Source organism: Taudactylus pleione, unplaced genomic scaffold (assembly GCF_031769625.1).
Source record: "Taudactylus pleione unplaced genomic scaffold, aTauple2 ptg001907l, whole genome shotgun sequence".
NCBI classification, from domain to species: Eukaryota; Metazoa; Chordata; class Amphibia; order Anura; family Myobatrachidae; genus Taudactylus; species Taudactylus pleione.
The window spans coordinates 552,475-565,903 of NW_028286304.1; the positions used below are offsets into that span (position 1 = coordinate 552,475).

At 47.6% G+C, this 13,429-nt stretch overlaps 1 protein-coding gene across 2 annotated transcripts in view; it reads right to left on the bottom strand.

The window, feature by feature from the left end:
* The window catches only part of GON4L (gon-4 like), a 224,257-nt gene that overhangs the window by 177,711 nt on the left and 33,117 nt on the right, over positions 1–13,429 (bottom strand). For both annotated transcript variants that reach the window (XM_088465207.1, XM_088465208.1), the window contains exons 4-5: positions 2,704–2,778; positions 1,276–1,326 (exon numbers count right to left, since the gene is read on the bottom strand). In XM_088465207.1, coding sequence (XP_088321333.1) covers positions 1,276–1,326; positions 2,704–2,778 — 126 coding nt within the window. The remainder of the gene's footprint in view (positions 1–1,275; positions 1,327–2,703; positions 2,779–13,429) is intronic.

The window sequence follows — 13,429 nt, forward strand, 5'->3', positions numbered from 1 at the left end:
GGCCCGCGGAGGAAGCAGCTCAGCGACGCCAGACTATGGATACTGAAAGGCGCGCTGAGCTGAGGGGAGGAGCCGCTGTAACAGGGAAGGCTGCCTCCCCTGGCCGGCTATTAACCCCCGGGACGCCGGCTCCCTGCACCGATCGTTAAGTCCCTGGTGGTCTAGTGGACACACGGGGTATGGGGGGCCCGCCGCCACTGCCGGCGCCTCCGGTCTGTCCCCTGAGACCGGAGGCACAGGACTGCATTTGAAATGCGCGGATCACCGCAAGCGGTGATCCGCGACCTTACCTGCTCCCCGTGGATCCGGCAGCAGTCCTGGGCGCCCGCAGAGTCCGGCTAGTACAGACTCTGGGGTCCCGCTGAGATCCCCAGATCTGTACTGGCGTCTCAGCGCCAGCGGGGTGACGGAGCGGCAGCTTAGACGTCCTATGGACAGTCCGACGCTGCCGCTCTGAAGAGTCCAAAGTCCATGGAAAAAACTTTGTCCCTAAAAAAATAAAATAAGCTTAGGGGCTGCTAATCAGCTCCCCCTGCGCTAACGGTGACCCGACTCCGGCCGGGCACCAACTTAAACTGAGGTGCCTCTGGCTTGGGGGTGGGGTTATAGGGAGAGTGGACCCAGTGCATCCTGGGAGCTAAAAGCTTTAACTGCGTGGTGCCCGGATTTGGTTCCCAACCTATACCCCAAGGTCAACCCTGTGGACCCCCTATGGACCCTGAAGTAGAAATCCAGTTACCGGTACAGCTCAGGTGTTATACACACAAGACGTCCAGTTACCGGTGCATCGGCCTACAGCTCAGGTGTTATACACACAAGACATCCAGTTACCGGTGCAGCTCAGGTGTTATATACACAAGACGTCCAGTTACCGGGGCAGCTCAGGTGTTATATACACAAGACGTCCAGTTACCGATGCAGCTCAGGTGTTATACACACAAGACGTCCAGTTACCGGTGCAGCTCAGGCGTTATACACACAAGACGTCCAGTTACCGGGGCAGCTCAGGTGTTATATACACAAGACGTCCAGTTACCGGGGCAGCTCAGGTGTTATATACACAAGACGTCCAGTTACCGGGGCAGCTCAGGTGTTATATACACAAGACGTCCAGTTACCGGTGCAGCTCAGGTGTTATACACACAAGACGTCCAGTTACCGGTGCAGCTCAGGCGTTATACACACAAGACGTCCAGTTACCGGTGCAGCTCAGGCGTTATACACACAAGACGTCCAGTTACCGGTGCAGCTCAGGTGTTAGTCATGGATACTCACCACGCCTTTCTCCACCACCTCTTTCAGCTTAGAACGGGTCATCTTAGGCTCCTGGACAGAAAATAGAGGATATTAGGTCACCACAGTTCAGCAGATAAACTCTCTAACTCTGTTCTGTGTCATATAAGCATTTTTCTATTCAGCACTAAAGAGAAATAATTCTCCTGCTATGTATTATTAGGATGAGACAGATCGTGCTCAGAGAACACAGAGCTACCTACAGCTAAAGTAAGTGTCCCAGCCTATTACCGCTGTATCTAAGCTAAGGTCATAGCCTAAAACCCCAATGAAGACCATTTATTGGCAGCGTATTTTGTCCTGAAAGATTCTGTGCCACAAGGATTGGATCACTTCTGGCTGTGACTCTCACTTGTTACATGGCATCGAAGAGCCAAGGGCCAGGATTCAGAGCTGTAGGCATACCGGTTGGCTTACCTACAACTCCAGTGTTTTGCTATCTATACCGAGCATGCCGCCTAAGCCAGTGTGCACAATGTATATAACGCACATTGTCCATACTCTAATATGTGCCAGTGTCACAAACGGAGGCTAATATGTGGTGCCAGTGTCACCATACGGAGGGTAATGTGTGGTGCCAGTGTCACCATACGGAGGGTAATGTGTGGTGCCAGTATCAGCATACGGAGGCTAATATGTGGTGCCAGTATCAGCATACGGAGGCTAATATGTGGTGCCAGTATCACCATACGGAGGCTAATATGTGTTGCCAGTGTCACCATACGGAGGCTAATATGTGGTGCCAGTATCACCATACGGAGGCTAATATGTGGTGCCAGTATCACCATACGGAGGCTAATATGTGGTGCCAGTATCACCATACGGAGGCTAATATGTGGTGCCAGTGTCACCATACGGAGGCTAATGTGTGGTGCCAGTATCACCATACGGTGGCTAATATGTGGTGCCAGTATCACCATACGGAGGCTAATATGTGGTGCCAGTGTCACCATACGGAGGCTAATATGTGGTGCCAGTATCACCATACGGAGGCTAATATGTGGTGCCAGTGTTACCATACACTATAAAGCAGCCTGCCCTGCGCTAATCCCACCTGCGGGCCACAGTGTCCCTCGGCTCAGATAAGTTGCATTTTCCGATCGCAGCCGGGTGAATAGTTGTCGTGGGCATGCGCACAGCATTTATTCACAGTGAGGGAAGAGCTTGGGGGAAGCCCAGCACCTCTGTAATTGGGGACGTGACACAAGGACACGCCCCGTCCCTGCGCTAATATTCAGTGTGTATCCGAAGCACTAAGAGGAGGTCCACGACAGACACACAAAATGTGCCCAGAGGGGTGGAATCCGTGACCATAGCTGTGACCATAGCTGTGCCCATCACTGTGCCACCTCCCCGGGGGTAAGGAGTCTGTGCTGCACACTCAGGCGATTATAGCAATCAGTGACTTACAAACATGGGCAGGCCTTCCGTGTCTGTGATCGCGGCTTTCATCATGGCCACCACATGTTCATTAGTGATGACTTCCTGCAGGGAGAGAAGCACAGGAACACGTTAGTCTCAGTACAATGACCCTACACCACTACCCAATGCCTACACAGGGGGGGTTTATGGTCTCCTCCGGCCGAGAATTAACAAGTGGCCACTAACACCTGATAAAGATAGTGACTTCTGCATGGACACAGTATATGGCTACTCACAGCGATCCCTTCTCCGGAGGCTAAAGGCGTACACAGAGGGCGGCAATATAAGCCCCTCCCCATACTGACTACCCCAGCAGGGAGGCAGGAATACGTCACAGCGATCCCTTCTCTGGAGGCTAAAGGCGTACACAGAGGGCGGCAATATAAGCCCCTCCCCATACTGACTACCCCAGCAGGGAGGCAGGAATACGTCACAGCGATCCCTTCTCCGGAGGCTAAAGGCGTACACAGAGGGCGGCAATATAAGCCCCTCCCCGTACTGACTACCCCAGCAGGGAGGCAGGAATACGTCACAGCGATCCCTTCTCCGGAGGCTAAAGGCGTACACAGAGGGCGGCAATATAAGCCCCTCCCCATACTGACTACCCCAGCAGGGAGGCAGGAATACGTCACAGCGATCCCTTCTCCGGAGGCTAAAGGCGTACACAGAGGGCGGCAATATAAGCCCCTCCCCATACTGACTACCCCAGCAGGGAGGCAGGAATACGTCACAGCGATCCCTTCTCCAGAGGCTAAAGGCGTACACAGAGGGCGGCAATATAAGCCCCTCCCCGTGTGGGAGACCACAGGTGGTGCTGACAGCGGGGGGCCAGGTAGACCACCAGGGCACAGGCAAGCGAGGGGAGGGGCCGGATCTGCTGGGAGAAGAAGCTGAACTAGGTGGTGGCCGGACTCCTCCTGCTCCTGCCTATACCCGTGGTCTCTGCCTGTGTCCCCTATGGAGTGATACAGAAAATGATAATTTTGCCGTTAAACAGAAGGAGAACAATCAAACATCAATCCCTACTACAGAAAGAGAACAATCAAACATCAATCCCTACTACAGAAGGAGAACAATCAAACATCAATCCCTACTACAGAAGGAGAACAATCAAACATCAATCCTTACTACAGAAGGAGAACAATCAAACATCAATCCCTACTACAGAAGGAGAACAATCAAACATCAATCCCTACTACAGAAGGAGAACAATCAAACATCAATCCCTACTACAGAAGGAGAACAATCAAACATCAATCCCTACTACAGAAGGAGAACAATCAAACATCAATCCCTACTACAGAAGGAGAACAATCAAACATCAATCCCTACTACAGAAGGAGAACAATCAAACATCAATCCCTACTGAAGAAGGAGAACAATCAAACATCAATCCCTACTGAAGAAGGAGAACAATCAAACATCAATCCCTACTACAGAAGGAGAACAATCAAACATCAATCCCTACTACAGAAGGAGAACAATCAAACATCAATCCCTACTACAGAAGGAGAACAATCAAACATCAATCCCTACTGAAGAAGGAGAACAATCAAACATCAATCCCTACTGAAGAAGGAGAACAATCAAACATCAATCCCTACTGAAGGAGAACAATCAAACATCAATCCCTACTGAAGAAGGAGAACAATCAAACATCAATCCCTAATACAGAAGGAGAACAATCAAACATCAATCCCTACTACAGAAGGAGAACAATCAAACATCAATCCCTACTACAGAAGGAGAACAATCAAACATCAATCCCTACTACAGAAGGAGAACAATCAAACATCAATCCCTACTACAGAAGGAGAACAATCAAACATCAATCCCTACTACAGAAGGAGAACAATCAAACATCAATCCCTACTGAAGAAGGAGAACAATCAAACATCAATCCCTACTGAAGAAGGAGAACAATCAAACATCAATCCCTACTGAAGAAGGAGAACAATCAAACATCAATCCCTAATACAGAAGGAGAACAATCAAACATCAATCCCTACTACAGAAGGAGAACAATCAAACATCAATCCCTACTACAGAAGGACAGCGGTGACTTCACTAAATCTCCAGCAGTCTGTATAACCTGAGAGCCATGTGTGGTCACCGCTGGACCTTAGCACTCCACCTGCAGCCGTCTGCTCCTCCGCCATCTGCCTGCACCAGGCTCACTTTGTCCCGGAAAGACCGGCCTGGATGCCAGATAGTGTTTTTGTTTTATTTGGTCTTTCCTCCCCCCTACCCTCACACCCTCTATCTTCTAACACACTCTGCTTTAAGATTCCATTTCTGAACCTATAAAAATACAATTTTCACTCAGCGAAACATGTCTTCCTTGGAGTCCATCTCTGAGATGCCATTATCTCTGGGTTATGTATAGTGAGCTGTGTAATCGGGCACTTACTAATTAGACTGGCTCCCACCCCCTATATAACCCCCTCCCCTTCCACTAGAACCTCAGTCTATGTTTAGCAAAGCCGGAGCAGGACCCACGGAAGAACTGAGAAAAACCAGAAACCCAACAGGTCACTAGTATGAGACCAAACAAGGGAGGGATCCCGGCATCCCGCAGATGGACTCCAAGGAAGAGGTTTTACGGTGAGTAATAATCGTATTTCCTTTTTCATTCATCTGGGGAAGGCCATTACCTCTGGGATCTACCAAAGCAAACCAATTGAAGGGGGGGGGGGGGGGGGGGCATCGGAACCAGCTGCTCAAATAATTTTTTGCCCAACACTGGCGTCTCCTTGCTCCAAAAGTATGGAAGCAGTAACATTTTGTAAAAGTGTGTACGGATGATCTAGCGAAGGATCCTTTCGGGGCTGGCCAGCCTCATTTTGGTGCATCAATCAATACCAACAAAGAATCCGTACGCCTCAAAGAAGCAGTGCGCTCCAAGTAAATGCTTAACGCACGCACCACATCCAACAGTGTGAAGGAAGAAGCTTCACAAGTCACTGAGTCCTGGCGAAAAGCTGGATATCCTGGTTCATGTGGAGGGCCGACACCACTTTTGGGAGAAAGGAAGGTCTAGTGCGTAACACCACACTATCCTCATGAAAAATGAGAAGCGGAGATTTACAAGAAAGAGCCGCTAACTCAGATACTCCTCTGGCCAAGGCAATGGCCAAAACAAAAACAACCTTCAAAGTGAGGTATCTCAATTCTACAGATTCCAATGGCTCAAAGGAGCCTTTTGAAGTGCCTCCAAAACCAAATTCAAGTCCCAAGGAGGAACCAGCAGGACATAAGGAGGCTGTATGCGACGAACTCCCTGCGAGAAGGTCTGAACTTCAGGAATAGAGGCCAATTTCCTTTGAAACAGGATCAACAGGGCCAAAATTTGTCCCTTAAGGGAAGACAATCTAAGACCCTTAACCAATCCATCTTGCAAAACAGACAAAAGACGAGACACCCTGAACCTTTCAAGTTTAAACATGTGTCGTTCACACCAAGAAATATAGATCTTCCATAGCCGATGATAAATCTGTGAAGTGACTGATTTGCGAGCCTGATTCATGGTTTTTATAACAGATTCTAAAAACACTTTGGCCCTCAAGATGTTGGATTCAAAAACCATGCCGTCAAAGCCAAGCGAGGAAAATCGGGGAGACGGCATGGACCCTGAAGTGACAGATCTGGACGCAGGGGCAGACAATACGGAACATTTGGCAACATGTTCCGAAGAACTGCGTACCAATGACGGTGTGACCAGTCTGGAGCCACCATAATGACCGGCACTGATCAAATCCGCTGAATTACCCATGGTAACATTACCAGAGAAGGAAAGATGTATCCCAGCCGAAACACCCAAGGTGCTGTCATGGCATCCATCAGAAATGCCTGAGGATCCCAGGACAGAGATTCGTACCTTGGAAGGTTCTTGTTGAGACGGGAAGCCATTAGATCTATGTCTGGAGACCCCCATTTGGAAACTATTTCCGCCAACACCTCCTGGTGTAATTCCCATTCCCCTGGATGCACACTGTAGCGACTTAAGAAGTCAGTCTACCAGTTGTCCACCACTCGAATGTAAACTGCCGAAATAGCTTTAATCCAACTTTTTTCCCAATGAAGGATGTAAGAAACCTCCCTCATTGCTCGCCAGCTGTGTGTGCCACCCTGCTTGTTTATATAAGCAACTGCCGTGGCATTGTCTGATTGGATTTGTAGGCTCCTTAGATGGGATTGAGCCTGAACCAATGCATACAGAATCGCCCTTAATTCCAGTATATTGATGGAAAGAGAAGCTTCCTGGACAGACCAAAGACCCTGTGGGTGCATGTCTAGAACCATCGCCCCCAGCCTGTTAGGTCGGCATCTATGGTGACAATGATCCAATTTATTATTGACAACTGGCAACCCCTGTTCAGATTTGTATCCTGCAGCCACTATAGGAGTGACTGATGGGTCTGCTGAGATAATCTGAACATCTACCTGTTCAATCGAGGGTCTGACTTTACCCATTGATGAAGCAATTGGTTTTATAGTGGACGGGCATGGAATCTGGTGAAAGGAACGGCTTCGAACGAAGCCACCATTTTTCCCAGTAACTGCATAGCCCTGAGGACTGAGATATGAGGCATCTGTAAAATGTTCCTTATTTTGGATTGAAGATACTGAATCTTTGGCTGTGGAAGAAACACTCTGTGACACTGGGTGTCGAAGAGAAGACCCAAAAATACCATCCTCCGAGATGGATCTAAATTTGATTTGGGAAAATTGAAGATCCAGCCGAATCTCTGGAGCATGTCTAAGGTAATCTGAAAATGTTGTTGCAATAGGACTATTGGAGGTGCACTTAGCAATAAATCGCCCAGATAAGCCAACACATTGACCCCCCCACCGCTGAGTAGAGAGATCATGTGTGCCATAACCTTTGTAGAGACTCTGGGAGCGGTGGACAAACCAAATGGCAGAGCCTGGAACTGAAAATCCCAGTGCCCCACTGCAAACCGCAGAAGATGTTGATGACCCCTCCATATAGGAATATGGAGGTAGGCATCTTTGATATCCATGGAGGCCAGAAATTCCCCTTCCTCCATGGAACAATTACTGACCTTACAGACTCCATCTTAAATTTTTCCAAGTGGAGATAAGGATTTCACCCCTTGGGGCTGAGAATGGGACGAAACGAAATGTCTAGTTTGTCTACTAAAAAAAGATGGGAGTAGAACCCCAGGCCTTGCTGTAGTACCGGAACCAGATTACTCCGGAATCGGAGAGCGTAGAAATTGCCTGTATGAGAGACGCCTTTCTGCAACCATCCACAGGGAGAGGACTGGGAAAAAATCTTTCTGGAACAGAACCTACCAAATCTAAAATGTAACCCGATTACTAGTCCACTTATCCAAAAATCCAGGTTGGATTGAATCCAAGTTTTCAGGAATCTGAGTAAGCGGGCTCCTACCAGAGGTCATCCCAATCCCGTGACAGTCATTGGGATTGACCTGCTGACTTAGCAGCAGGGCGACGTGTGCCAGCGACACCACACTCCCTGAAGGCACCTCTACAGGGACCCCTAGGCGTACCCCGGAAGGCCAGAAAGCTTCTCCTGCCTTGGGTCCGAGAGGAATGAAACCTTAGAGATTTTGGTTTTGGTGCTGATACAGGAAAGTAAGGACTTTTGCCTCCCGTGACCTGAGAAATTATTTTAGTTAGTTCAGGACCAAACAGAAAACCTCCTTCAAAAGGCAATGCCTCTAAAGCATGCTTGGACTCAGTCTGCGTTCCATGGTTTAAGCCATAGAGCGTCTGGAGGAAATGGCCAAAGCTGAATCTATTAAAGCATCATCTATATAGGTCAGAGCCCGCGAAATTTTACCAGTAAAAGAACTAGCTTCAGACAAATATGAGCTGCTGACCCCTGGACTATCACCCCCCTGCTACTTATTTCATGGTTCTATACTATGTAATGTGCTGCTGACCTCTGGATTATCACCACCCTACTTATTTCATTGTTATGACGCTGGTGTAGCAATGTGTATATACCATGTCCTTGTCCTGCAATGTCCTGTACTGTCAGTCACTGCTCATCTGGTTATGTACTATGTTATGTGCTGCTGACCCCTGGACTATCACCACCCTGCTACTTATTTCATGGTTATGATGCTGGTGTAGCAATGTGTATATACCATGTCCTTGTCCTGCAATGTCCTGTACTGTCAGTCACTGCTCATCTGGTTATGTACTATGTTATGGGCTGCTGACCCCTGGACTATCACCACCCTGCTACTTATTTCATGGTTATGATGCTGGTGTAGCAATGTGTATATACCATGTCCTGCAATGTCCTGTACTGTCAGTCACTGCTCATCTGGTTATGTACTATGTTATGTGCTGCTGACCCCTGGATTATCACCCCCCTGCTACTTATTTCATGGTTATGACGCTGGTGTAGCAATGTGTGTATACCATGTCCTGCAATGTCCTGTACTGTCAGTCACTGCTCATCTGGTTATGTACTATGTTATGTGCTGCTGACCCCTGGACTTTCACCCCCCTGCTACTTATTTCATGGTTATGACGCTGGTGTAGCAATGTGTATATACCATGTCCTGCAATGTCCTGTACTGTCAGTCACTGCTCATCTGGTTATGTACTATGTTATGTGCTGCTCACCCCTGGACTATCACCACCCTACTTATTTCATGGTTATGACGCTGGTGTAGCAATGTGTGTATACCATGTCCTGCAATGTCCTGTACTGTCAGTCACTGCTCATCTGGTTATGTACTATGTTATGTGCTGCTGACCCCTGGACTATCACCACCCTGCTACTTATTTCATGGTTATGACACTGGTGTAGCAATGTGTATATACCATGTCCTGCAATGTCCTGTACTGTCAGTCACTGCTCATCTGGTTATGTACTATGTTATGTGCTGCTGACCCCTGGACTATCACCACCCTGCTACTTATTTCATGGTTATGACGCTGGTGTAGCAATGTGTATATACCATGTCCTTGTCCTGCAATGTCCTGTACTGTCAGTCACTGCTCATCTGGTTATGTACTATGTTATGTGCTGCTGACCCCTGGACTATCACCCCCCTGCTACTTATTTCATGGTTATGACGCTGGTGTAGCAATGTGTATATACCATGTCCTGCAATGTCCTGTACTGTCAGTCACTGCTCATCTGGTTATGTACTATGTTATGGGCTGCTGACCCCTGGACTATCACCACCCTGCTACTTATTTCATGGTTATGACGCTGGTGTAGCAATGTGTATATACCATGTCCTGCAATGTCCTGTACTGTCAGTCACTGCTCATCTGGTTATGTACTATGTTATGTGCTGCTGACCCCTGGACTATCACCACCCTGCTACTTATTTCATGGTTATGACACTGGTGTAGCAATGTGTATATACCATGTCCTTGTCCTGCAATGTCCTGTACTGTCAGTCACTGCTCATCTGGTTATGTACTATGTTATGGGCTGCTGACCCCTGGACTATCACCACCCTACTTATTTCATGGTTATGACGCTGGTGTAGCAATGTGTGTATACCATGTCCTGCAATGTCCTGTACTGTCAGTCACTGCTCATCTGGTTATGTACTATGTTATGTGCTGCTGACCCCTGGACTATCACCACCCTGCTACTTATTTCATGGTTATGACGCTGGTGTAGCAATGTGTATATACCATGTCCTTGTCCTGCAATGTCCTGTACTGTCAGTCACTGCTCATCTGGTTATGTACTATGTTATGGGCTGCTGACCCCTGGACTATCACCCCCCTGCTACTTATTTCATGGTTATGACACTGGTGTAGCAATGTGTATATACCATGTCCTGCAATGTCCTGTACTGTCAGTCACTGCTCATCTGGTTATGTACTATGTTATGTGCTGCTGACCCCTGGACTATCACCACCCTACTTATTTCATGGTTATGACGCTGGTGTAGCAATGTGTGTATACCATGTTCTGCAATGTCCTGTACTGTCAGTCACTGCTCATCTGGTTATGTACTATGTTATGTGCTGCTGACCCCTGGACTATCACCACCCTGCTACTTATTTCATGGTTATGACACTGGTGTAGCAATGTGTATATACCATGTCCTGCAATGTCCTGTACTGTCAGTCACTGCTCATCTGGTTATGTACTATGTTATGTGCTGCTGACCCCTGGACTATCACCACCCTGCTACTTATTTCATGGTTATGACGCTGGTGTAGCAATGTGTATATACCATGTCCTTGTCCTGCAATGTCCTGTACTGTCAGTCACTGCTCATCTGGTTATGTACTATGTTATGGGCTGCTGACCCCTGGACTATCACCCCCCTGCTACTTATTTCATGGTTATGACGCTGGTGTAGCAATGTGTATATACCATGTCCTGCAATGTCCTGTACTGTCAGTCACTGCTCATCTGGTTATGTACTATGTTATGGGCTGCTGACCCCTGGACTATCACCCCCCTGCTACTTATTTCATGGTTATGACGCTGGTGTAGCAATGTGTGTATACCATGTCCTGCAATGTCCTGTACTGTCAGTCACTGCTCATCTGGTTATGTACTATGTTATGTGCTGCTGACCCCTGGACTATCACCACCCTACTTATTTCATGGTTATGACGCTGGTGTAGCAATGTGTATATACCATGTCCTTGTCCTGCAATGTCCTGTACTGTCAGTCACTGCTCATCTGGTTATGTACTATGTTATGGGCTGCTGACCCCTGGACTATCACCACCCTGCTACTTATTTCATGGTTATGACGCTGGTGTAGCAATGTGTATATACCATGTCCTGCAATGTCCTGTACTGTCAGTCACTGCTCATCTGGTTATGTACTATGTTATGTGCTGCTGACCCCTGGACTATCACCACCCTACTTATTTCATGGTTATGACACTGGTGTAGCAATGTGTATATACCATGTCCTGTACTGTCAGTCACTGCTCATCTGGTTATGTACTATGTTATGTGCTGCTGACCCCTGGACTATCACCCCCCTGCTACTTATTTCATGGTTATGACGCTGGTGTAGCAATGTGTATATACCATGTCCTTGTCCTGCAATGTCCTGTACTGTCAGTCACTGCTCATCTGGTTATGTACTATGTTATGTGCTGCTGACCCCTGGACTATCACCACCCTGCTACTTATTTCATGGTTATGACGCTGGTGTAGCAATGTGTATATACCATGTCCTGCAATGTCCTGTACTGTCAGTCACTGCTCATCTGGTTATGTACTATGTTATGGGCTGCTGACCCCTGGACTATCACCACCCTGCTACTTATTTCATGGTTATGACGCTGGTGTAGCAATGTGTATATACCATGTCCTGCAATGTCCTGTACTGTCAGTCACTGCTCATCTGGTTATGTACTATGTTATGTGCTGCTGACCCCTGGACTATCACCCCCATGCTACTTATTTCATGGTTATGACGCTGGTGTAGCAATGTGTATATACCATGTCCTGCAATGTCCTGTACTGTCAGTCACTGCTCATCTGGTTATGTACTATGTTATGTGCTGCTCACCCCTGGACTATCACCCCCATGCTACTTATTTCATGGTTATGACACTGGTGTAGCAATGTGTATATACCATGTCCTTGTCCTGCAATGTCCTGTACTGTCAGTCACTGCTCATCTGGTTATGTACTATGTTATGGGCTGCTGACCCCTGGACTATCACCCCCCTGCTACTTATTTCATGGTTATGACGCTGGTGTAGCAATGTGTGTATACCATGTCCAGCAATGTCCTGTACTGTCAGTCACTGCTCATCTGGTTATGTACTATGTTATGTGCTGCTGACCCCTGGACTATCACCACCCTGCTACTTATTTCATGGTTATGACGCTGGTGTAGCAATGTGTGTATACCATGTCCTGCAATGTCCTGTACTGTCAGTCACTGCTCATCTGGTTATGTACTATGTTATGTGCTGCTGACCCCTGGACTATCACCACCCTGCTACTTATTTCATGGTTATGACGCTGGTGTAGCAATGTGTATATACCATGTCCTTGTCCTGCAATGTCCTGTACTGTCAGTCACTGCTCATCTGGTTATGTACTATGTTATGTGCTGCTGACCCCTGGACTATCACCACCCTGCTACTTATTTCATGGTTATGACGCTGGTGTAGCAATGTGTATATACCATGTCCTGCAATGTCCTGTACTGTCAGTCACTGCTCATCTGGTTATGTACTATGTTATGTGCTGCTGACCCCTGGACTATCACCACCCTGCTACTTATTTCATGGTTATGACACTGGTGTAGCAATGTGTGTATACCATGTCCTGCAATGTCCTGTACTGTCAGTCACTGCTCATCTGGTTATGTACTATGTTATGGGCTGCTGACCCCTGGACTATCACCACCCTGCTACTTATTTCATGGTTATGACGCTGGTGTAGCAATGTGTATATACCATGTCCTGCAATGTCCTGTACTGTCAGTCACTGCTCATCTGGTTATGTACTATGTTATGGGCTGCTGACCCCTGGACTATCACCACCCTGCTACTTATTTCATGGTTATGACACTGGTGTAGCAATGTGTGTATACCATGTCCTGCAATGTCCTGTACTGTCAGTCACTGCTCATCCGGTTATGTACTATGTTATGTGCTGCTGACCCCTGGACTATCACCACCCTGCTACTTATTTCATGGTTATGACACTGGTGTAGCAATGTGTATATACCATGTCCTTGTCCTGCAATGTCCT